This window comes from Aspergillus fischeri, genomic scaffold, assembly GCF_000149645.3.
Source record: "Aspergillus fischeri NRRL 181 1099437636262 genomic scaffold, whole genome shotgun sequence".
Classification (NCBI taxonomy): domain Eukaryota; kingdom Fungi; phylum Ascomycota; class Eurotiomycetes; order Eurotiales; family Aspergillaceae; genus Aspergillus; species Aspergillus fischeri.
Genome location: NW_001509764.1, coordinates 1449977 through 1474168, shown reverse-complemented (window position 1 = coordinate 1474168; position 24192 = coordinate 1449977). Strand labels below are relative to the sequence as shown.

Here is a 24192-nt window from a genome sequence, read left to right as displayed (position 1 = left end):
ATCTGGATATAGTTTACTGATCAGATGTTCCGGTCCACATCGGAGCATTATCGGAGATTACTTCCATATCTCTTGGAAGTCTTATCATGGAGTGCAATCTCGCAGTATCAGTTTGTTATTCATAAACACATGCATTAGATCGAAGACTATGACCATAGAATATTCAAGCGCCTCCACCAAGTCCTCCTCTTTGGCTCTGGCTCAGGCTCGTCCCGGTACACCTGGATAAACGGCCGGATGGGAATATCCTCCAGCGGCACAATCGCCGTCTTCCCCCACAGCTTATACCCAAAATACAACCCCAGAATGATCGGAATATTCAAATACGACGAGACAAACGTCTCTGTATCCCAGTGGCCCCGCATAAACGTGCTATACCCTCCAGTGAACAACAGCAGTGTAAACAATACGAGCGCAAACCACGTCAGGTACGGCTGCAGTGGCGCCGCCCACGGTAGCTCCTTGTGCCGGTCGATTCCCTGCTTCCGGCACCCGTACTGGAACCGCAGGTAGATAATGCAGATACACATCCAGTTCACGAGAGTTGAAATGGAGACGATGTCCTGCAGCCAGGTAAAAACGGTGCTGGCCGAGTTCGACAGCGTCATGTAGCCGAGCCCCATAAAGACGCCGATCAGGACGACAGCCACATACGGCGCCCCGAACCGGCTGGCCCTAGTAAAAAGCCTAGGGGCGTGTCCATGCATGGCCAGCCCGAAGAGGATGCGAGAGCCACCGAGCATATTGGAATTCCCCGCGGACCAGGCAGAGGTCAGCACCGCCGCGTTAATAATAGATGGGACGGCCTGGATGCCTGCGCGCCGGGCGGCAATGACAAACGGCGACTGGGACGCATTGCCGGTAGACCGAAGCAGGGTGGGGTCATTGGAGGGAACCACCATGCCGACCATGAAGATGGACAGAATATAGAACAGAAACACACGGGCAAAGATCCGTCGCGCCGCTTTGGGGATTGCCTGCCGCGGACACCGGGTCTCCGCCGCCGCGACGGTGATGTTCTCCATCCCAGAGTACGCGTACAGCGCGTTATTGAGCGTCGTCCAGAACCCTAGGAACTGGCCCCACGAGCCCGGGATGTCCAGGTACTGCACGAACGGGCCGGGATTCCGCCAGTATCTGAATCCGATGCTCTGCCCGTCCGGCCCGCCTCCACAGGTGATCACCAGCGCCATGATATTGATGCCGATGATGAGCATGATCTTGATCATTGAGAACCCGAACTCGAGCTCTCCGTACACGCGTACAAACAGCAGTGCGGTCGCTAGCATCAGCAATCCAAACGTCGTAATCCAGATCGCATTGTTGACCGTCACCCAGAACTCGACGATGACGGCCGCCGCGGAGAGCTCCGCGGGAATCGAGACTAGGTACGAATAGACCTGGTTCCAGCCGTTTGCAAAGGCCAGCGCCGGGTCGAGGAAGAGCATGGCGTAGCGGACCACGCCCCCATTCAGCGGAACCAGAGCCCCCATCTCGCCGACGGCAAACACAACGGTTGAGCCGGCCAGGCCGACGATGGTGTACCCTAGTAGGGCTCCAAGAGGCCCCGAGCGGGCAATGGCACGTCCAGAGCCAAGGAAGAGTCCAGTGCCAATGGTCCCGGCCAGCGCAATCATCTGGATATGTCGCTGGTGGAGACCCTGTTTGACCAGACGGATCTCGCCGAGATGATCGGTGGCGGAGTCATTGTCGGGGAGTTGTTTTTCGGTGTCATGGAGGGTCTCTTTTCCAGGATCTGACATTATTGTTGGGATTGCTCTTTCAGATAGCATGTTCAATTTGAAAGTAGGTTGGGGACCTTGGGATTAATGTGATCCTGTGGCCAGGCCAGTTGGCGATATTTAACCAGTGCCTTATCTCTCTGCTCAAGCTCATCCGGTGATGGTTCAGCTTTGAGATTAGAGTGAGGTAGATAGCTTGCCATGTTCTTCCAATGAAGACGATGCATTTGCAATTCCTATCTCAAGGTTTTGCCTTCCCCTCTTTTCGTGTAGTCACTGCAACCTAAAGCCCTTGCTTCTGATAATAGTGACACCAAGACCAACCGGAACTGGACCGGATGGTGCACGGTCACATGATGATAAACCGGACTTGACCGGAGAATTGCAGATCGCATAATAAAAGATAAGAAAGGACCAGGGATTATCAGCGGAGAAAAGAGAGGAAGTGGAGAAGGTAAACCTGTGGAACATCGGGGCTTGACCGGAGTCAACCCCTGGTCAGACTACGTTGTCGCCAGAATAAGTATATATGAGACCTCTATGGTTGTCAATCGACCATAGTGATTGAGGACATAGAAAATAAGCAATGCCTACCTTTCCTCCAAACCCACTGGCCTGCTTCTGGCAGAACAATCCCCACAAACTACACGACCATCGCTCCACCGAAGATCTCCCGACGCACAGCGATGTCGTGATCATCGGCGCCGGGTATGCGGGTGTGAGCACAGCCTGGCATTTACTGCAGAACCACCCCAACATCAACTCGATTACGATTCTAGAGGCAAGAGGTGCCTGTTCTGGCGCCACCGGTCGTAATGGAGGCCATCTGCGCCCGGATCTGTACGGACATATCCCCACGTACATTGACCGCGCTGGACCCGAAGCAGCAGCGGAGATTGCCGAGTTTGAGATTGCGCATGTCCAAGCGATCAAAAAACTGGTCGAGAGTGAGCATATCGACTGCGATTTCAGACTTACACGGACGATCGATGTGTGGTGTAATGAGAAAGCGGCTGAGGGGGCGAGGAAGGTGTACGAGCGGATGAAGGGGCATGGCTTTGCGTATATGGACGACGTTGACTTTCACGCTGGAAAGAATGTAGAGGGAGTACGTCTGAATCCCCAATTCATACCAAAACTATCATACTAACGCGATCAGATCTGCGGCGTCAAAGGCGCCCTGGCCTGTGCCTCCTACACGGCGGCCACCATCTGGCCCTACAAATTCATCATGCACCTCCTCGCCAAACTCCTAGCTTCAGGAAATGTCAATCTCCAAACCCACACGCCGGCCACCGCAGTTACACCATCTGCAGATGGTAAATTCACAATCGACACCCCTCGCGGCACCCTCCACGCCAACAAGGTCATCCACACCTCCAACGCCTACGTCTCCTCCCTCCTCCCGCAGTACAAACACAACATCATCCCCTGCAAAGGCATCTGCTGCCGCATCACCGTCCCAGAAGGGCAAACCGCCCCGCTACTCACAAACTCCTACATCGACCGCACCAAGGACAACGTCCTATCGTATCTTATCCCCCGCGCAGACGGGAGCATCATCGTCGGCGGCGCGTCGGCGCTCTTCAAACCCCGTCGCGAACAGTGGTACAACAATACTGACGATAGCGTGCTCATCGACGCGGCCAAGGACTTCTACGACGGGTACATGCAGCGGACGTTCCGCGGGTGGGAGGAGTCCGGGGCGAGGGTCGACCAGATCTGGACGGGGGTTATGGGTTACTCGTATGACTCGAACCCGCATGTTGGGGCGGTGCCGGAGTGCGAAGGGCAGTTTATTCTGGCGGGGTTGAATGGACATGGGATGCCGGTTGTGTGGCTGGCGGCGGAGGGATTGGCGAGGATGGTGGGCGAGGGGGTTGGGTTCGAGGAGACGGGCATGCCGAGGTTGTTTAAGACGACGAAGGAGAGGATTGAGAGGGCGCAGAGGGGAAAAGAAGAGGAGGGAGATATTCTTGGGACGGGGTCGTTTCCTGCTACGAAGCAGTAGATAGATACTTAACCAGTTGGCAGTCGGTGCATCAGATATATATTTCCTACATTAGATAGCGTTAGTGTTTATCAGTGGATCATTACCCCATGTTTATCCCACCTCTGTTATCTCTCCCAAACTTAAGCTTCCCCACTGGAGATAAGCCCGCTTCAAGCTGCAGCCACACGCCCACACCAAAATGACAATCTTCACTGCATCCTTATTGAGACATAACACATAAACTATTCTCTTCAATACATATCAAGATAGAAAATGAGCTCATACCAGTCACCTTTACCTCCCGGCTCCAGACCGCAGTCAAGCACCGAAGCACCCGCACCACGACTCAAACGCCGCAAAGTAACCGACGAGAGAAAACGCACAGCCAGAGCGTAGGCCTACCTCCAGAATGAACCACCAAGAAGCAAGCTGACCATACAGCTGCGATCAATGCCGCCGATGGAAAGAAAAATGCGAGGGAGGAATCCCATGTAGGAAATGTTCGCATCTTGGCCGTCCCTGTCGCGTGCGCGGTATGCCCGTATCGCAGGATATAAGGTACGTCGTCAAAGTCACTAATCCGTACTTTGTGCAGTCTGACATTGCTAGCACTCGCGGTGCGTTTCTGGAACTGCAGGAGCGGGCCATGTACATGGAGCGAATCCTAAACCATGCGATCAAGGGGATTGCGCTGGATACGAAGAGTCTCAGGCAGACGGCGTTGTCGATTGAAGAGACGGAGAAGGAGACGCAGCCGGAGACGCAGCCGGAGACTGACGAGGCCGAAATGGCTGTGGAAGAGGAGTGCACGATCGATCCGGTCGAGGATACCGTTACTCGTGAGTTTTTTCTATTCCAGTGTACATGGCGGCGCTGACTGTAGACAGACTTCTCCGGGGAATTCTCCTACTGGAACTTTTCCATGCGCGTCAAGCGCCAGATTGAGGATAGGATGGCGGCTTCCGCTTCCCTGAGCCAGGTAGGTCTCTGCCGGAGCTCATCGTTCGTACTAACCTCTCCAGACACCTCCAAACCAAATATCAAACTACCCCCGAGCAAAACAGCTCCGATCCAGCTCGCGAACCCTCGCAGCAGCCATCTCCTGCATCCCCCCTCGCCACATCGCCGAGTTCCTCGTCAGCATCTTCTTCAAACACGCCGTAACTCACTACTTCTACGTCGACAGACCATGGCTCCTCGCCAGGCTAACCGCCCTCTACACCAACCCGGAATTCCTCACCAGCAAAGACGCCCCAGTCCTCGGCATCATCCTAACCGTTTTCGCCATTGGCACCCAATACGCCTACCTCGAAGCAAAGTCCGCCCCTGCCTCGTCCAGCCAAAGCCAAAACTTCTCCGAGGACGAGCTGGGGACCATGTTCTACCAGGAAGCGATCCGCCTGCTGCCGGAGATCATCGAGGTATCCTCGCTGGAGAGCGTCCAGGCTTGTTTGCTCTTTGCGGCGTATGCGTTGCCGATTGATGCGGCGGGGTTGGGGTACGTGTATATCAATCTGACGATTCGGCTCGCGATGCAGAACGGCATGCATCGGCGATGCGTGGGGGAGGCGTTTAGTGCGGCGATGATGGAGACGAGGAATAGGGTTTGGTGGACGGCGTATGCGATGGAGAGGTATCCTTTCTCTCTCGCTTTTTTGGTAGTGTCGCTGACGGAGTAGGAAAATATCTATTTTCCATGGACGACCGCTGGGAATGCTACGGTCAGATATTGACACGCATTTGCCGGTTGATTTGGGTGAACAGGACTCGGCAGGTCCATACATGCTTGCTTCAATTCATCTCACACATCACCTGGAGGATTTCTATAAAGAAATGTGCGTTTACGTCCACTCTACCATTAGACCGCAGACAACTAACAACCCAGATCCCTCCTCAGAACCACCCCAAAACAGGACCTCCCCATCCTGCTCTCACGGCTCGCCGACAGGAAAAACGACCTGGAAAAATGGTGGTCCTCGCTTCAACCAACAATCCAAAAGAACGACGCCCAGGCCCCAGTCGATCGATCGACAGCCCACATCAAACTCGAACACTGCCTCCTCCGCATGTTCATCGGCCGCCCGTTTCTCTTCTCGCGAGGCTCGCCCTCAAACCCAACCTCCCCAGCTACTCCCCCCTCAGCCACCGCGCAAAAGCCCACGCCCCGCCAGGAACTGGTGACCTGCTGCATTACAGCCGCCGCCGACGCAATCTCCATCTGCAGCACCCTCCGCGACAGTGATAGTGGCCCTGGCCTGGCGCGCGCCTCGTATATAGAATACAGCTCGTGCCGGGCAGCGCTGCTGGTGCTAATTGCGTACTCGATCCAGGATCGTTCTGATCATTTTCGCAAGGCGTTACGGGTCGGGTTAGATATGATTCGGGAGATGGCGGCGAGTGGGGAGTCGGCGAGATCGGAGGTGGAGTTGATTGAGGCGTTGGAGAGGGCGCTTGTGAGACTAAGGTTGTTTGATGAGGTGGGCAAAGTAGCCTCGGACTACGAGAAGTTTAAACAGTGGGAGTCTATGTGGAAACGGCAGAATGATGGGGATTGCAATTCCGTCGAAACGGTTGCGGGATCGATTCAAGAGCAAGGTTGGCCGACAGGCGAGATGGATCCCTCCGGTATGGCAGAGAGCAATGTGAATCTGGGCTCTTTGAGGTTGTTCGATGGCGCGGCTGAATGGGCTCTGTTCGGTGGGGGAAGTGCATTGCCACGGGAGCTGCAGCATCCGGAAACGCAGATGCTGGGGGATTTTCTGTCTCTCCATGATCCGAGATTCGACCCTGATCTGAGTCAATCGTTGTGAATTAAGACACCCTATCATACAGCACATCACTGGCACCTGGCTATTGTTGGCGACGTCTCTGTATCAAAATGCCTAGAGGAATGTCTTCCTCATCGTAGAACTCGGCTTCCTCGTCAACTCCAAAATCACGGAGGCGGTCTCCTTCAGAGTTCTTCCAGCCTTCCTCACCATCCTGTACTTCATCATCATCGGAAGAGTCACTCTCACTTTCGGAGTGCCGTTCTTTCGTTTTATTTTCATAAAACCGGTCATGGAAGCGTTTCCGACGCTGTATGTGATGTCCTCCTGAATGGCTGGCATCGTTGGAACGCTGGATATCCCGCGCTTGTACAGCTCTGTAATACGAGGCATCGGCAGCCGCAATGGCGGCGCTCATATCCTCCTGCTTTGCAGGAAGTGGAATGCGATCCGGGTCTGGTGGCGGCCATGATAGGTTGGGGTCTGCCCAGCATTAGCTGATCAGTTTTATACCACTTCCATGTACATTGCAATGCACTCACCCTCAAAGCCATTGACTTCAAAATCTAGACCAGTCGACCGGTCAGGAGTAGCTGCAAAAGGCCAGAACCAACTCAATACCTGGACGTCATCAGCGTTGCATCTCAAGAATCTTCCGCTGAACTAACGTTCGCGCTCCCGCCCATTCCGGCTTTGATATTCGACCATATGCCAATATCATATGGAAATTCCTGCTTCTTAATCCGAACCTGGATACCCCCCGGTCCGGACAGATATCCCCCAAAATGCCGAGCTCGTCTTAGCAGAGTCTCATGCCGTTCAATCTCCCACGATTCAATAGTGGTGGTATTAAGAGCTAGGGACCAGATGCTTCGAAGCAGAAGAATAAATAGTGCAAGCCATGTCAAACTGTTCACTACTAACAAAATGAAGAGATGGATCAGTTGTCCCAAGCTAGGGCCGAGATACTAAGGTGGAATTAGCTTGCACCAGAAAACAAGCGGACAATCTGTCCATACACTAGGGAGATGGCGCGATGCCCAGACTATCGAAGCTCTCTCGAAGAGAAGAGTCTCAAGATAGCCCATGCCTACTACGGCATAGAACAGAAACCTCATAAAATGAGGATATGTAAAGTGCGAAACGCAATTCGATGTCCACGGACAGTGGTGGTCCATCTTCGGAATGCACCTGCAAATCGTTAGTCGGGAACAGCTTTCGAGCCACAAAACCTCACCTCTGACATGTCTTGCAATGGTGCGCTCGCGGTGGCTTGAACGCCTCGCATCGACGACACCAGCGCTGCCTACCCCCAGCGCAATCCTTTTCCAATTGCTTAAGGTTGGACGGCGTCCAATCCTTGGGTATCCGGCCAGGATCTACAGTACATGCGCGGTAATAGCATACCCAGATGCACAGAGCGAAGATGTTCAGGCGCCAGAACTCTTGCGATCTTAGGGGTGCCTCCTCAAAATAGTAGAAAAATAACTGGGACGTGTACGCAAGAAAACCGATCAACGCGCAGACGAACGGAATCGCCAACTGCGAAATGTTGAACGAGCGACAGAGCATTCTGCTAGGGGCATATCCTTCTATACAGACTTATTCATTTCAGGGACTTGATTGATGCCAAAGATAACCGACCATGGCTTCAAGATAATTCTTCAGAAGTGTTGTTGATGCTGACCACGTGTGCAGGTGGTCTTGACTAAGCGCCAAACACGTGACTTAGATTCTACAAGAAGCGTGCGTGGAAATATCGACGGCCATTCATCCCTGCCATCTTCAAGCATACTTCGCTGAAATATATTCATCGAGTTCATCAGTATTTAAGTGGCGCTTATCAATAAAACATGAAAAGGATCAATATATCTAGAGGATGATCCGAGTATCCCGTCATCGCCGTTGAGGATGCCGATCACGGCCCTTCCCCAGACCACTGTTCGAGCAATTGGCTCAACTTCTGTCATTTCAGACCCCTGCTCCATTGTCAAGGAGTTGCTGGAGAATTCACTTGACGCACACGCCACTGCAATATTTATAGAAATCTCCCAGAACACAGTCGATGTGATCCAGGTGAAGGACAATGGACATGGAATTCCATCCGAAGATCATCCGTTTGTCTGTAGACGTGCCTTCACTAGCAAGATCGCGACAGTCGAGGATCTGAGGAAACTCGGCGGAAAATCGCTAGGCTTCAGAGGTGAAGCGTTAGCAAGTGCTGCCGAAGTTTGCGGAGGAGTGACGGTTACCACCAGAGTTGAAGCGGACCCAGTTGGCTTCTGCATTAAATATGGGAGAAATGGGGAGCTCATCAGGTACGTTACCCGGTAGGAGGCTTTGGAATGTGCTGACAATTGAAGTACTCAACGTGCCTCGCACTCAGTCGGTACAACGGTGCGAGTAACGGACCTCTTCAAGAACATACCAGTCCGCAGGCAAACAGTATTGAAAAGCGCCGCAAAGACAATAGCCAAGATTAAAAAAATCATACAGTCATATGCTATCGCTCAACCCACTATTAGGCTCTCCCTGAAGGTTCTTAAAGCTGCTGGCGAAAAGGCCAACTGGGTCTACGCCCCTGGAAAAAATGCCTCGCTTATGGACGCAGCACTCAAAGTTGCTGGCACTGAGGCCGCTTCCGCTTGCGTAACCAAGCAATGGCCGTGTGGAAGCGAGTCAGACGAGGAGTCTGGGAGTGGTAATGACTCCTCTTTTCAGTTGATGGCCCTACTTGCGGATCCTGGATCAGGTATTTACTCTGCCCATTGAACCGAAAACTTGGCTGATGAGCGCAGATTTCTCAAAAGTGAACAATGCGGGACAGTTTTTCAGTGTGGACGGTAGACCTCTCTCAGCATCTCGAGGCATTGGACAGGAGATCTCAAAACTGTACAAGACCTATCTACGAGCAGCTGCTTCGCGTAGCGGCGGTTTGCCGAACATATCAGATCCATTCCTTTGCTTGCAGATCCGCTGCCCGGAAGCCTGCTACGACGTGAATGTTGAACCGGCTAAGGACGATGTTTTATTCGAGAACCAGCGAGACCTTCTCTCGCTTGCAGAAGAACTCTTCAAGGACGTTTACGGTGAAACCCCTGATGGGGATGAGAAACACAAAAGCTCCTCCAAAGGGAAAGAAAGGATGGCAAATAATGATGCCTTCGAACTACTTTTAGCTCGTAAAGACAGCACTGAATGTTCTGTCGAAACCGTGAATGAGGGTAACAAGCCACCAAGCTTTGTCACGGCTAGCTCGCTTTTTCACATGAGGAGCAGCCCGAAGAATGGCCGACACGAACAGCGATTATTCTCCGATGGAAGTCCAGGTGCGTCTGGTCATACAGGAACTAGAGATTTAGAGGGCCTCAATCCATGGTCAGTGACACGACTGTATGTCCCTTCTGGAGCTCCGTGCCATAAAACTCCGTCGAGGGGGCCAGCAGGATCCGCAGGGCTGCCTCCTGTCGCGCAGGAACAGGATTCCATGTCTACGACCCATGCATCTCCGTTGCGCTCTGTCAGTTCTGCTTCGCCGAGTGCATCTACACGTAACTCGAATCGACTGTCGCACTCTCCAGCCGAGTCTCGCTCTTCTGCTTCGGTCTCCGACCTGACACAAACTTCTCCAATCACGCCATTACACGGTCCCTCTGTACGATCAAGAGCTTCGAGGCAGCGCGACAAAGAGCGTTACGGTAATGGTGCTCTCGATACATGGTTTGTGAAGACCACACAAGCATCAGCCCGTCAAGACCCGGTTGAGCAGTGTCCAGAAAACGAACATGATGAGCCTCCGTTGTCACAGCTAACGCAGGACCGATTCGCACAACGTGAACGTCCGCCGGTCACTTCAGACACAACGACCCCTCGGGGTTTCGTTGTGGCAGCAGGAAGCCCAGAACCATCTGAGGAGGAGACGAGCACGGTCGAATCGTCAGTCGTCAGCCGGAGTCGTGCCTCAGAGCCTGCATCGAGACGGCTTGACCAATGGTCTGTAAATCTGCACAGACTGGCGAATGCTGACCATAACCCCGAATTGGAAAGAGCACTTGACTTTGAGAAGCGCAAGAGAGAAGCGATCACAAGACTCCGCGAGCTGAGAAAGAATGCGTCCGCCGCAAATTCACCTCATGTGAGCAGATATCTTGCTGCCAAAGCCGCTTTGCAGCCCGGTGTCAATAACAGCAATGCCGAGCCAGCGCCATCGATGTCTGAAACTGACAACCCAAGTCCTCGTCTAAACCCGCATGATCCGAGGTCTTATCTCATGCGCAATAAAAGCTCCCATGATCAAAGGAGGCTTGCTTCAGATCCGGCCAAAATCCGACGAATTCAAACAAACAAGTTGCCATTCGAGAAGATACCTGACGGGTGGGAATTGCATGATTTATGCCTGGTGCAGCCTGCAGACATCCCTCTGATCTCCAAGACCCTTCGCAATCTATATGAACATGATCTATATATACGAGAGGGCGATATTTTTGCAGGGTTTACTGCCGCGGATCTGCAATCCTTAACCTTATGGGAGAGCCAATCGTCCTCGCTAGTCAAGCAAAAGTTTCGAACCACACAAGGTTCAAACATCCCTACGATTCAGATGAACTTCTCCGATCTACATCAGCATCTGGGTGATTTTGACATGGGTAGCTCATCTGCATCTACTTGAAATCTTCTCTTTGTTCTTGATAGCAACGTAGTATACTTATGACATGTATAGATATAGATACACCTCAATTAATATAAACCAACACCACAAGCACTCTTTCCTAGATAGAGGCAATACATTTCTGTTGAAGAGTACCGCTCTATAATTCTCATAAGTTGTGTATAACGATGATATCATCAAGTAGGCAATAACTTGTTTGGCAGATGGCCGCAGCGAACCGTTACATAATCCTGACATCAACACTTGAATTGACCTACAAAACCCCCAGCACACCACCATCAACGACGAGATGAAATCTTACTCAATCGACATAGCGATTGAATCGCACCGATATTCAAAATGGAGTCCGGCGCAAAGCCGTTGGTCGACGTCGACCGATGGCCATACGAACGCTCCCACCTCGGACTCAACACCACCGACGTCGGCATCTTCAAATCAACCATCCTCCCCTCATTCGCGCTCCACTCCAGCTTCTCCGTAGCAGCCTACGCCCTCTCCAGAGCGACCGACCGCGGCGAAATCAAAGACTACTTCTGGCCCCTCAGCCAAGTCGCCAACGCCTGGTGGAGCGCCGTCGGCGAACCAATGTACCACAACAACCTCACCTTCTCCAGCGCCATGAACGCCATCCCCTGGACCGAAAAGGTCCTGCTATCCTGCGTCACAGCCTGGGGCAGTAGACTCTTCTACCGCATCGTGTCGCGCTCGCTCGCCCGCGGCAGAGACGACCCGCGCTACGAGGAGCTAAAGGCTAAGGACCCTGGCTTCTGGAACTCGGCGCTCCTCAAATCGTATCTCCCCGAAGCGGCCTTCCTGACTCTCATCACGCTGCCCTTCACCGTTCCCTTCCGGATGAGCTGGTCGAGCGTGTCGTTCGACGCAGAGACCTCCGGCATGCTTCGCGCCCTGGGCGTCGGGCTCTTCAGCGCAGGCTTCGCGATGGAGGCGCTGGCCGATACGCAGCTGGAGCTGCACCGCAAGGAGCGCGATGATCTCTGCCGTCATGGCGTGTGGAGCATCGTCCGTCATCCAAAGTATGTATTCTACCCCCCCTGCTTATAAACGGACAAAAGCTAATGACCATGTACAGCTACCTGGGCGACACCCTCGTGCACCTCTCATTCGTTGTCCTCAACGCTGCAAACACATTCAACCCGCTTGTCCTGCTCGGTCCGGTCGCAAACTACGTCTTCCTACGGTTTGTTGGCGGCGATGCGCAGAATGAGGCGAGCCAGGAGGAAAGGTACAGAATGCAGGATCCCCACAAGTATGCGCAGCTGCAGGCGTGGCGGCGTGAGAAGAACAGCTTCTGGCCTGGGTTGTCGGAGCTGGCGAATCCGTGGACGTGGGCTGTTGTTGCTAGTGGGCTTGTGGGTGTTGTTGTTGAGGAGATGGTGCGTTCCTCGTTGGGTCAGTAGATTTTGATGTGTAATGTGTATAGTTATGAAGGAATTAATATGGTCCATATTTTCTATGTATCCTGGATGGAGTATTTATAGGGTTTGACAAATTTATAACCCTATTGGATAACCATCTGATGGTTAAGAACACCTCATCCTTGGGATGTAGCTTTTTATACAAAACGGTGAGAATTACAGATTCCTAGCTCCTTGTCGTGACTCGGCCGCGGAAAGATGTTGGAAATCTGCGCGTTGAAATGGAGGCGCATGATTATGCAGGTAGAAACTTTCAATAGCAGTCCCGGGAGTATATTGCCCTGAGCCCCTTAGATCGTCCGCAAATCCGGTAATATTACATCAAGCATAGAGCCATTCACATTAACTTCATCTTGATTGTCTAAGTCCAACAGTAGACCTCCATATACTACTGGCTAAACGCTTAATCAAACACAAAATATCGAGGTAGACATACATAAATCCATGGATATCTCATCCTCATCAATCACTGGCACCATTCCTCTACTGCGCAGCAATTCCCTCACCTGACCCATTCGACAACGCCACCTTCTGCGGCGCAGCACCCTTCTTCGACCTGAACGGAAGCACAATCACGAAAATGAGATACGCCAGGCCGACCACACCTGCAACAACCGAGTAGGCGATGACCGCGCCCTTCGGCGCAGGGTTGCCCGCATTCTTGGTAAGCAGGAACCCTAACCCGCCGTTGATGATGCCAAGGGCGATCAGGGTCCGGCCTAGCCAGCAATGCACGTATGCGAAGAAACTCTTCCCGCCGGTGCGTCGGAAATGCACATGTTGGAGTAAGCCCATGAGGGGCTGGAAGAGAACCAGCATTCCGATAACGACCAGCCCGATGATCGGGTGGTACTTGTCCATTTGGTTTGTATCGACGCCGAGGTAGACTCCCAGTCCGAGTCCCGCGAGGGCCATAGCCAGGGTGAAGAGTTGCAGTGGTGCGTGGATGCGCGAGACGGTCTTGGAGTAGGGGATAATGTGGATTGAGATAGCGAAGGACGGGAAGAACACGACAAAGGCGACGCTCATGAGGACGGCGTGGGCTATTAATATCGAGTCTGAATTGGAGGCTGTGGTCCCCGATACTGTCTGTGGGGTTGAGGCCGCGTTCTGCCGAGCGAACGGGTTTGATGCATCCACGTTGGCCACGCGGGCCTGTGACATACTAATGGCGTGCACGCCGCGGGAATCATGCCGCGTGATAGCGTACGTGGGATCGCTGGAGTCAATCGCGGGACCCTGCTTCTCTGCCCAGATCCAGCTACTTGAGCTGCTGGACGGATCCAGAGAGCCGCCGGTCCATTGAAGGCAGTTATTGCAGCGCACATTGGCAGTCATGTACCCGTTGCTGATACCAGTACCGTCTAGGAGCTCGATCTGCGCATCGGGGTTGTAGCTCGGCGAGAAGCGACCCCTGCCAGACCGGTGAGAGAGGGTGACGTTGTTGGCAGAGGCGGCGTACATGACGAACATGTTAGAGCCCGCCATCTGCGAGCCTTGGCCAAGAGCCACCCATTGATACGAGGCGGGTGCGCAGATCTGGAAGTAGATTGGCCCGGAGTTGGAGGAAGCTGTGCTTTCAGGTACTACCACGCTATAGACGATATCGCTCGCGGGAGAGAAAGAGTAGATTTGGGCGGCGGCAAGGGGCGCTATCACGTCAGCATTTATCCGGACGCACAGGTAGGAGATACGTACCAAGTGCCAGATGCAGGAGTCTACTCCAATGCATTGTGAAGGTCGATTCCTAATTATTACTGCGGTGGCAAGCAGAACTTGAGCAAGAGGGACTATATAAGCCCTCGGGTTTCACCCGAAGAGTTACCTCTAGGTATACCACCTATGATGATTCAAATAGGAAACATAAGTCGCCAGAGCCAATCCCACGGTAATCAAGACCCTGATTCAGTAATTGATCACAGTTAGCATAGCCACGCTGGTGAGTGCCACGATCCTTCGTCATATGGACGCTTCGCCAAGATGTTGGGTATTGAGCACTAACCTTGCTCTCATTTGAAGTAAAGAGGGTCAGACCGATCAGTTCCTCTTGTTGTCGCGCGTTCATCTCGATTATCTGGTCGGCTGCTATGGCGGTCTGCACCGTGTTGATAAACTGATAGTACGGAGTAGCAAGGTCACCCCAGTACCCCGGAGCAGGACTGCAATCATAGTAGCGGAGGTCAAGCTCTCCTTCGGACCCTGAAGTCGAAATCAAACCTGCCAAAAACTCGAAAAACACTCGAAAGCAGATCCAGGACTAGAAGTCCAGAGTCTTGCAAAGCCGCCAAGGACTGGATACGAATCCTTACGAATCCTCCGAGCATTCTCCGCGCAAGGGAAGGACCAGTGTCTGGAAGCGAGGTTGGCATGCCAAATTGCTTCCTCGGCCAAGACCCTGGTTTCCTTAGTCTCGACCAGATGATGGTCGAATAGAGCCCGGTTGATTGGCCTGGCTTGATAACGGTCTCGGTGTCAAAACATTATTGTCTCAGCTTCGCCACATCAGGAGAATGCATGGTAATGCTGTAGCCTGGAGCGTCAAAGGTAGCTTTAAGAGTGATAGTTGACAAGGGAACCTTATTCAACTTGCACAGCCTCAGCCACCTTAATCCTCATCCTGACCTCCCACAGCCTCCGGAAGCCTTCCGCGAAGAAAACAAGATCGTTAGCATGAATAGAAAAGAAACTAGAGCTCAGCTTAACTTACTCGGCCAATCATCGAGCAACCGTCCTCAACTCTATTCCCCAAGTCTGCAGGAAACTAAAATCCTACTCTGCCTACGTCATCTCGCCTAAGCAAAACGAGACCAAGATGAGTACCGTTTGTGATGATAATCTGTTCCTCTGATGGCCGATCAATCCGATTATATCCGGACAGCCTCACAGCCTATACAACAAAACAGTATGGTCGCTCAAAACAGGCATCCCAGGTTCTGCTCTTACTCTCCCAGAATTTTCTGGAAACAACTGCCGCCAGCAGAGGTAAGGGAGCCCCGATGTCCGTTCCCAAAGCGGAGAGCTGTCGATTGACAAACTGTTGCATGTCCAGGTCGCCCCGAGCGCACACTGCGGCCACAACGAGCGGCCAGAGCATGCACTTTCCGATCCCAGGTGCCCCGCAGGCCTGCTTCAGATACGCGAAGAGCTCTTTTGTGTGTGTTACTGTCATTGATCTAAGCTGTGCCGTTCGCGGGAGGACGCAGAGACTCTGCAGAGACAATATGCAGTACAGGATCACTGCGGAGCGGTAAACATGGCCAAGAATTATTCCCTTTTCAGGGGCGGCGCAAGACATGGCCCACTGCTCTGGCGAAAAGGCCGTGATCCGGCCTAGCAACGCCAGTGCTTTTCCTTCGGACTCGGTGGATGGTTGCGAGAAGGCCTGCAGTCGGAGATGATTGATCCGGATAATATCTGCTAAAAGTACAGGTGGACAGAGGAGAACAGGAAAGCAGCCGTCCCCGTACATCAGGGAGATCACCTCGATCGACCGTACATCCGAGCCCAAGGGTATGTGGTCGGAAGGCGGGCTGGTCGTATTACTGATGATTCCGATACTAGACCTGGTTAGCGCATGTTCCACTATCCAAGGAGAGATCTACATCATGAAATACAGCAACAAAGCTCTGAAGTGTGGAGCCGAGTGAAGGACCTTCTCCACTCCTCCCCGGAGGGTGATCATCTCCAGAGCTGCAGTGAAGTGATGACGCCAATTGGGAGAAGTAGATTGCCTGGACTGAAATGCTCGTCAGCGTCTGTTCAACGCAGGTAGATATTGGTACCCACATCACTAAATAGCAGCATCATGACCCCAACGAGCGTTTTGTCTGTACGACACTTGTCCGGGCGGCCGATCTCCTCCTTAAGATACCGAATAGCTTGTCCTCGATGCTGGTAATGCTTGGCTTCAATCTCCCGCAAATCGTTACGGCTGTTCCGGGGGAGTAGTCGGTGAAATCGGTGGCTCAGCGCTAGAGAGACAAGCGTGCAGTGGATCGGGGGTGGGATGGCTTGAAGACTTTCCATGGGAAAAGCAGTAATGAACGGGTTTTCGGCTAGCTGGAGCAGGCAAGTATACTCCGGTAGCACGCAGGTATTGTCTATTTATTAGAACATTGCTGGCTCAAGTCGACAAGCGAACTCACAATAATATGCAGCCTCCACGATCGCTCCAGGCTCAGTGATCAGTCGATCGCGGGGGACGCTCAAACTCCAAGCTTCGTCTTGGCTGTCACATCTATCTTCGGACACATGCTGCTTGGCAGTACTCCGTTGAACAGTCTTCTTCCGCGGCCGAGATGTCACCTCACACGTTGTGACCCACTTGAGCGGCTTCTTGTCGTCGTAGCCAGGACACTCAACCCCAGCAGTATAACATTTGCGGCACCCGGGGAGTGAGAAGTCGCAGACTAGTCGGCGGCGACGGCATTCCCAGCATTGCCGGCGTCTGTTTTGGGACGAAGCCATTGGTTTTTCCATCTCGGCTAGACAAGTAACTTCGATGAATTGACAAAAAAGGAGAAGAATGAACAAGACCTGCGTAAATGGTGTCTCTTGCAATTTATTGTCTTGAAGCAGACAAGGCTGTGATGACGCTGATGCCAAGCCACAGTCAGCTGTCGGCTGAATTGCTTGGCCATGCTTTTTTCCTTTTTGGGACGAACCCCAGATAGCATCATCAGCAGACAACTCCCTAATTACATTATCATCATAGTTGCATGGTCGTAAATACATACATGAACGTCAAACCAATTAATCCTCGTCGGATACCATCTCCTCCCTCATGGTCTCCAAAAACCGATGCATGACCGTCCTCAACTCCCCATAGGCAGCCAGAAACTCCTGACTCTGTATTCCGTAACTCTGCTCCTTGACCTCCCACTTAACGACCTCCACCCCCCTCACGTTCTGCCTGACCGGGTCCAAGTTCCACCGGAGCAATTCCAACAGCTCCGCTGGCGTCTTGCTCAAGCTCAACAGCAGCGGCACATCAACCTCAATCTCAATCAAGAGCGTCCTTAGCCTCCGCCCAACCGGATCCCCGATTCCCTTTGCCAGCGTCACAAGCCTATCCTGGAAGCCCAGGAGGTGTTCCAGCGGTGCCGTGGCCTCGGGCCGGAGGAGATGTAAGGGAGTGCGCTGCAGCGCGATGCAGAGGTGCATGGTTGTGACATAGCGGATTGTAGACGGGAGCGGGACATAGGGGGCTAAGATTTTGCCGCAGAAGAGGATATATTTGGCATCGACGATGACTTCGTAGGCCGCTGCGCTGTACCATTCGCGGATGGCTTCGGTGTGGATTGCATGGTTGGTGCGGAGGAGGGCGGGGCAGCAGGGTTTCCCGTCTCGTCGGAGGGGCGGTTTTTTGTTGCGGATCAGGGAGAAGTTGCGAACGGGAATGTTGGGGATCAAATAATGGTAGATTTGGAGGCGGACTTCGGGGGGGAGGGAGAGGAAGGGGAAGGGAGACATTGACCGTCACATACAGGATTTGGATAGAACGAGTGTTGGGACCTGGATTTTGAGGAATGACCGATGGAATGAATAATGAGCCGATCCTGGATTCCTGAGGTTCCAGGCTTTCCAGCCAAATGATAAGCGCCGGCGATAAGCTTGTCACCGCGGCATGCGGGGCTGCCTTTGATTGGTCTGTGCGGGGTTATGTCCGCCCATCGAACTCAGTGTGTATGTACTGTATCCCAAGTAGGAAGTATCTAAATAAGGCCGGGGCCGTGGTCAATTCCAATTCTTGAAATGCGTGCCTTTCCATTAAAAGGTTCTTCCAGTCAAAAGTAACCCCATTAGTATCCCCTAGTCCGTTTGTACTCATTGACCAGCGGTTCTCCCCTCTCCAATCGCCACATATTCTCCTTGGCAATATCCAAGGACCGGGGGAAATATTCCTTGCCCAGGGAACTAATATGAGGACTGATCCGCACATTTGGCACATCCCATAGCGGATGATCCGCAGGGAGCGGTTCTGGATCGGTGACATCCAGCGCTGCCCCACTCAACTCACCCGAGCGGAGAGACGCGATCAATGCCTCTTGGTCAACGACCTTGCCGCGTGCAATGTTGGTCAAATATGGCTTTGGATGTCCGGCGGGTATGTGTGAGGATAAGATGGCGAATTCTTCGGATCCGAGGAGATGATGTGTTTGCGCCGTTAATGGCACACAGACTACCAGATGGTCCAATCCGAGCCTCAGGAATGAGTGGATAGATGCCTTGTCTGTGCCGTGATGCCATGATACTGGTATTGAACCGTCCTTGTCGCCGGTGCCAGGGATAATGTATCCAGTATCGCGACGGGATTCGGGAGTGAGGCGAGGAGAAGCCGTATACGCGTGGACTGTCATTCCTAGAGCGACAGCGACACGGGCGACTGGATCACCGTCAGCAGACGTTTTATTGAAGCGGTCAATAGCAACAGCATACTCTGTCGTCCGATACTCCCGTATCCCAGAATGCCCACCTTCTTCCCAACCTGGTCATGCAGCCCATACATGTATTCATCCACGTCTCCCCAGACATGCTGCTTTTGATTCTCGTACGTCCGAACAAACCCTTTCGATGCTGCGAGCCAGTTCAATACAGTCCATTCGGCAATCGGAGGTCCATGAATTCCCGAGCTGGTGCTGATGGGTATCTTGCTGTCTTTGAGGATAGGATGGGCCAAGAGATGGTCGACTCCGGCCGAGAGGGTATGAATCAGCTTGATACTGACACGGTCAGTTCGCATCGGTAATGGCCACCCGGGTAGGAATACTGTCATGTATACTTACTTGGCAGAGTCCTCAATATTCGGCAGATTGGTAAAAGTCACAATAATGGTAGCCTTCCGCGCATATTCTAAGCGAAGAGTCAGCGTCTCCATTGTCAATTGGAGTGCATGACGAACCACTTGGGATCGGAGCCATTCTCTCCAGGTGAATGATGGTAATCTCGGCGGTGGGGAATTTGGCACGGATATCTTCAATTACCGCTGCGGGTAGGTCATGCATGAACGCTATGAGCAACTGCTCCTTGACTAAGCCTGCATCACCCATTTCTCTCGTTGTCAGGACTCGAGACCCGAGACGCTGAAACAGATAAGAAAGAGGACAGTCGACTCCCTAGAAATGACCAGGGATGAAAGAGGATTCTGGACGCAGTAATATCGACCCAACCAGTCTGGCCCAGAATGTCCAGATGAGCAATTGTCGCCAATAATTGCAAATATCGCGAAAGAGGTGAAAGAATCCCCATCGACTATTGCAGGAGATTTCCTTATCGGGCCTTATCCAGAAATCCCCACACTTGAATTACTAATTGGACGTCGCTAACCGAGGTTATCCTCATATGACAGTGAAAGATATCTCAAGACTATTGAACTGTTTTCTGCAGATACTGTAAGACTTTCCATTTCCAGATTCGGTCCAAAGTAGTGCTGCAACTTATCTTCCTGAGCATGCAAAAAGTAAACACCTAACAATCACTTATTAAATACTTACTAACTATAAAATATAGTCATCACACTCCTGCGGGCTTTTACCAATCAGGAAACAACAGAAGGCTATTATCTTTTATTTACAAGAGTATTTACTCTTGTTCAAAGAATGACTGGCCAGCCTGTTGAATTTAATTCTATTCATTCCAATGGAATTTATGGAATTATTGTGGATATGGATACAAAGCAATATACTGGTATATATTCAATCACCAGGTACTTACGAACCACTTACTAACTACTTAGGACTTGGTCAATATCTTCAAGAAATTGACCCTCTCCACCGACCAATATTATGGCAGTTGCAAGGAATCATTATATTTTGCCAGGTTCACTTCTTTCGTACAATCACTGAAGCAATTGGGAGTGCCAATAAAAGCTCAGGTGTATGGAGTCGAATGGCTGGCTTAATTGACTGCAAGTCGGAAGATGATTATGATCAACTATGCAATTTATTAATTGGTAAGTACTTGATAACTGCTTATCAACTGGATACTAACTGCTTAGAACATGAGAATGAAAAGGTCCAAGCATGGGCGGCACATAAGAAATCACCAGTTATCAAGGCTGGGTTGAATAAACATTGCTCTAATATTCCCATCTATATCTATGATTCTATTTGGAATCATACCAATTCAGCTGAACAGTCTCATCATAAGGCTAATGCAGCAGGAAGGTGGTTGACATTAACAGCAGCAATCCAAAAGTAAGTACTCAATAAATAATTAATAACTGATTAGACAATAACTCAATAACTGCTAATATTTTTTTTTTAGTTCTGCAAAGCTGGACAGACAAGACATTCTCCAATATATAAATCGCACTGATTTTAATATTCACCATTCATATCGAACAGCAAATATGGAGACAAATTATTTGAGACATATGGCCCGGGAAGGTATGTATATATATAACCGCATGTCTGATCCTCATATGTTATACATCTAATTAATTTTTATTATATTCACCACTTTGTAACTGCTAACAAACCACTTAACTATTACTTAGTGTCACGAAAACGCCGCCGTTCATCAACATATTTCTCTTCTAGTTCCGAGCCTGAATTAGGACAAGGGAGATCCCGTTCACAACCTCGAGGCCGAGGTAGCAGTCGGTGAGTTTGGTTTTCAATCACTTTAAAAAGGGTTACTAAGTACTTAATAAATAGTTCAATATCTTCTTCTTCTCAAAGTCTTCGTCGGGTTTCTTCACAGAATATATTAAGTTTTGAGCAACAGCGGCAAAGCATAGAGCTGCGAGAGCTCGAGCTTCAATTAAAGGAAAAAGAGGAACGGGTGCGAGAGAAACAACTTCAAAACGAGGAAAAAGAGCTAGAGCTGATGGAAAGGCGGGCAAGATTACAAAATCTTAATAATGAGATGCTCTAAATAAGTAGTTATTAACTGGTTTAAAAGTACTTACATCCTGTTTGCTGAGGTAGCGGTATATGAAGTCTGTTATGTATTGAAAATCCTATGTGCGCTGTAATTAAAAATATAAGTGGTACCAGACATGTGATCGGCTAGCCTAATCACATGACCAGTTTGGGGGCACCCGAGCTTCTCCAAGGGGCGGCTTACCTGTAACCTGTGATACCTGTAAAGGCAGGTTATAGGTCAGGTGCCGGGTCAGAAAAGCCAAGACGCCGCCCTAGTCAAGCACATGACTGACTTTGCCGCTTTCGGCATTAACAATACCAGGTTTTAATTACCCGGCATCTGACATTTATGAAATCATAACGATATTAAAAGAAACAACAATTACTTCTTGAGTACTTTCCAACTGATTATAGCATTTCATTATTCATTCGTAATTTCGCTCGCCGTTCCATAAGTTCCAACTCTTTTTCTTCGTTTTGTAGCTGCTTTGCCTGATTTTGCAGCTGTTTTTCTCGTATTTCTTCTTCTTTGTCCTTCAATCGAAGCTCAAGCTCGCGAAGCTCTAAGGCTTGTCGTTGTTGCTCAATGTTCAGTATATTTTGTGAGGAGATCCGACGAAGACCTTGAGAGGTAGATGACACGGAACTAGTTAAGAACCAGTTAATAACCAGTTGATAGCTGATTAGAATTACGCTTACCCTGAAACCCGTGATTGGGATTGAGATCTTCGAGGTTGTAATTCTTGTTGAGAATCAACTGATAAATGAGCTGAAGATGAGCGACGACGCTTCCGTGATTCTAAGTGATTTGAAATAATTAATGAAGAATGTCACAATGATCAAGATGCTGATATATTTTCTCACCCTCCCGTGCCATATGGCGCAAATAATTAACCTCCATATTTGCTGTTCGATATGAATGATGAATTCCGAAACAAGTCTGATTTATATATTGAAGAACATCCTGTTTGTCAAGCTTTGCAGAACTACAAGAATGTTATTAGGAAGCACTTAAAACTGGTTAGAAACTAGTTTTCAATCACTTACTTCTGAATTGCTCTTACTAATGTTAATCGTTTGCCTGCCGCATTAGCCTTATGATGAGACTGTTCAGCAGAGTTAGTATGATTCTGAATAGAATCATAAATAGAGGAAGGAATATTAGAGCAGCATTTATTAAGGCTAGCTTTAATAACTGGTTGCCTTTTATGCTCTGCCCAGGTCTGCACCTTTGGTTCTTCGTGTGCTGAAGCAGTTAATAGCTGCTTATAAACCAGTTAAGAAGTACTTACTGATTAATAGATCGCACAATTGATCATAATTTCCTTCGGACTTGCAGTCAATCAAACCAGCCATTCGACTCCATATTCCTGATCCTTTGTTATTGTTCCCAACTGCTTCTGTGATTGTTCGAAGGAAGTGAACACGGCAAAAGATAATGATTCCCTTTAATTGCCAGAATTGGGCGGTGGAGGGGGTCAATCTCTTGAAGAAAGCGTCCGAGGCCTAAGCAGTTAGCAAGTACTTTGCAAGTATTTTATAGCCAGTCACTCACCAGTATACTGTTTTGTATCCATATCCACAACGATTCCGTATATTCCAGTAGAATGTATAGAATTGAACTTGGCTGGCTCGCCAGTGATTTTCTGGATCAGAGAGAATACTCTTCTGAATAAAAGGTAATAGCCATCTGTTGTTTCTTGATTTGTGAAGACTCGGAAAAGGGTGATAACTTTTATAACTACTTAGTACTCCGCCAGGGTGTAATGATTATGAAGTACTTACTTTTTCTATGTTCACGCAGATAAGTTGCAAAAATAACCTCATTTATTTCCTTTTCTTGAATGCGCTTGTATGACATGTTAACTTCAAAAGAAGTTAACTGAGTTAAGAGCTGGACTTGCTCTTTGAACGCACAGAGAATCATGATTCCCTGCGGATCATGATATTTCTCTTGAATATATTCCTATAACTGATTAGTAACTGAGTTACAAATGCTTGACGACTGGTTTATAAGCACTCACCCGAATAAACGGATTTGTATTATATATATATGAAACCCCATTATAACCCTGACCTGCAGGGTATGAAAAAAGTCGTTGTTTCTGGATAATAGCAGATATGCGATCCAGATTGGAAAAAGATGCATGTATTTCTGCAGGTGTAGAGGCATTATGTTGAGAACAAAAAGCCTCCAGTTCTGGACTTCGCAGAAATTGAGCTGTTAACCAGTTAGTAACCAGTTTTGAAGTGACTAAAACATATTCAGCATGTACCTCGAGTGAGACTTGGGTTTCTCATCTGTCTGATTATATTCTGAACTCCTCTTAATATAAGCTCTGGTGGCTTATGTGGTGGAGGTGGAGGATGTTGATGGATTCCATGAGATGTAAAAACAATATAAGGATAATCTTGAATATCAACTGGTACCAGTGCAGTAAAAGTAACATCACATTTAAGATGTTCTAATCTACCAGGTCCCTGAATATGATCAAAATCTAAGTATTTTGTAAGTACTAAAGAATCAGTTTTAAGGTAATTCTTAACTACTTACCACAATGCTTTTGGCGTGATATTAATGGCTCAACAACAGCACACTCTTCCTGAGATGGCAGGATTGAATCATTGAATAACTGCTCTAGAAAGTCAAGATCAATCGAAGTATGACCTTTAACAGAGCTATAGTGATGTTTTTGGAGGAAGTCTGATGTTCCATT

The 24192-nt window shown here is 50.1% G+C and overlaps 10 protein-coding genes across 10 annotated transcripts, besides 1 other annotated feature; 4 read left to right on the top strand and 6 right to left on the bottom strand.

The window, feature by feature from the left end:
• Positions 1–146: 146 nt before the first annotated feature.
• NFIA_098630 (aromatic amino acid and leucine permease) lies at positions 147–1763 on the bottom strand (the record flags this gene model as incomplete). The annotated part of the gene is made up of 1 exon (XM_001262129.1): positions 147–1763. One exon carries the CDS (start codon positions 1761–1763, stop codon positions 147–149), a length of 1617 nt encoding a protein of 538 aa, XP_001262130.1.
• A 565-nt stretch (positions 1764–2328) lies between these two features.
• Positions 2329–3753, top strand: NFIA_098620 (NAD(P)/FAD-dependent oxidoreductase; the record flags this gene model as incomplete). Its single annotated transcript, XM_001262128.1, has 2 exons — positions 2329–2850; positions 2902–3753. The coding sequence occupies 2 exons, from the start codon at positions 2329–2331 to the stop codon at positions 3751–3753; spliced, it is 1374 nt and encodes a 457-aa protein (XP_001262129.1).
• A 517-nt stretch (positions 3754–4270) lies between these two features.
• On the top strand, positions 4271–6545 carry NFIA_098610 (transcription factor domain-containing protein; the record flags this gene model as incomplete). Its single annotated transcript, XM_001262127.1, has 5 exons — positions 4271–4574; positions 4623–4714; positions 4758–5368; positions 5415–5570; positions 5621–6545. 5 exons carry the CDS (start codon positions 4271–4273, stop codon positions 6543–6545), a joined length of 2088 nt encoding a protein of 695 aa, XP_001262128.1.
• Positions 4481–4509: a microsatellite.
• A 40-nt stretch (positions 6546–6585) lies between the features above and the next one.
• On the bottom strand, positions 6586–8075 carry pfa4 (putative palmitoyltransferase with autoacylation activity Pfa4; the record flags this gene model as incomplete). The annotated part of the gene is made up of 5 exons (XM_001262126.1): positions 6586–6986; positions 7046–7124; positions 7172–7471; positions 7523–7694; positions 7741–8075. 5 exons carry the CDS (start codon positions 8073–8075, stop codon positions 6586–6588), a joined length of 1287 nt encoding a protein of 428 aa, XP_001262127.1.
• A 339-nt stretch (positions 8076–8414) lies between these two features.
• On the top strand, positions 8415–11172 carry NFIA_098590 (putative DNA mismatch repair protein; the record flags this gene model as incomplete). The annotated part of the gene is made up of 3 exons (XM_001262125.1): positions 8415–8821; positions 8867–9255; positions 9302–11172. 3 exons carry the CDS (start codon positions 8415–8417, stop codon positions 11170–11172), a joined length of 2667 nt encoding a protein of 888 aa, XP_001262126.1.
• Positions 11173–11511: 339 nt separating this feature from the next.
• On the top strand, positions 11512–12590 carry NFIA_098580 (DUF1295 domain protein; the record flags this gene model as incomplete). The annotated part of the gene is made up of 2 exons (XM_001262124.1): positions 11512–12206; positions 12263–12590. The coding sequence occupies 2 exons, from the start codon at positions 11512–11514 to the stop codon at positions 12588–12590; spliced, it is 1023 nt and encodes a 340-aa protein (XP_001262125.1).
• A 501-nt stretch (positions 12591–13091) lies between these two features.
• NFIA_098570 (cytochrome and DOMON domain-containing protein) lies at positions 13092–14340 on the bottom strand (the record flags this gene model as incomplete). The annotated part of the gene is made up of 2 exons (XM_001262123.1): positions 13092–14260; positions 14307–14340. 2 exons carry the CDS (start codon positions 14338–14340, stop codon positions 13092–13094), a joined length of 1203 nt encoding a protein of 400 aa, XP_001262124.1.
• A 1155-nt stretch (positions 14341–15495) lies between these two features.
• NFIA_098560 (Zn(II)2Cys6 transcription factor) lies at positions 15496–17087 on the bottom strand (the record flags this gene model as incomplete). Its single annotated transcript, XM_001262122.1, has 3 exons — positions 15496–16190; positions 16373–16663; positions 16754–17087. The coding sequence occupies 3 exons, from the start codon at positions 17085–17087 to the stop codon at positions 15496–15498; spliced, it is 1320 nt and encodes a 439-aa protein (XP_001262123.1).
• Positions 17088–17360: 273 nt separating this feature from the next.
• Positions 17361–18080, bottom strand: NFIA_098550 (uncharacterized protein; the record flags this gene model as incomplete). The annotated part of the gene is made up of 1 exon (XM_001262121.1): positions 17361–18080. The coding sequence occupies one exon, from the start codon at positions 18078–18080 to the stop codon at positions 17361–17363; it is 720 nt and encodes a 239-aa protein (XP_001262122.1).
• A 329-nt stretch (positions 18081–18409) lies between these two features.
• Positions 18410–19657, bottom strand: NFIA_098540 (D-isomer specific 2-hydroxyacid dehydrogenase family protein; the record flags this gene model as incomplete). The annotated part of the gene is made up of 4 exons (XM_001262120.1): positions 18410–18993; positions 19047–19330; positions 19394–19460; positions 19510–19657. 4 exons carry the CDS (start codon positions 19655–19657, stop codon positions 18410–18412), a joined length of 1083 nt encoding a protein of 360 aa, XP_001262121.1.
• Between the last annotated feature and the right edge of the window lie 4535 nt (positions 19658–24192).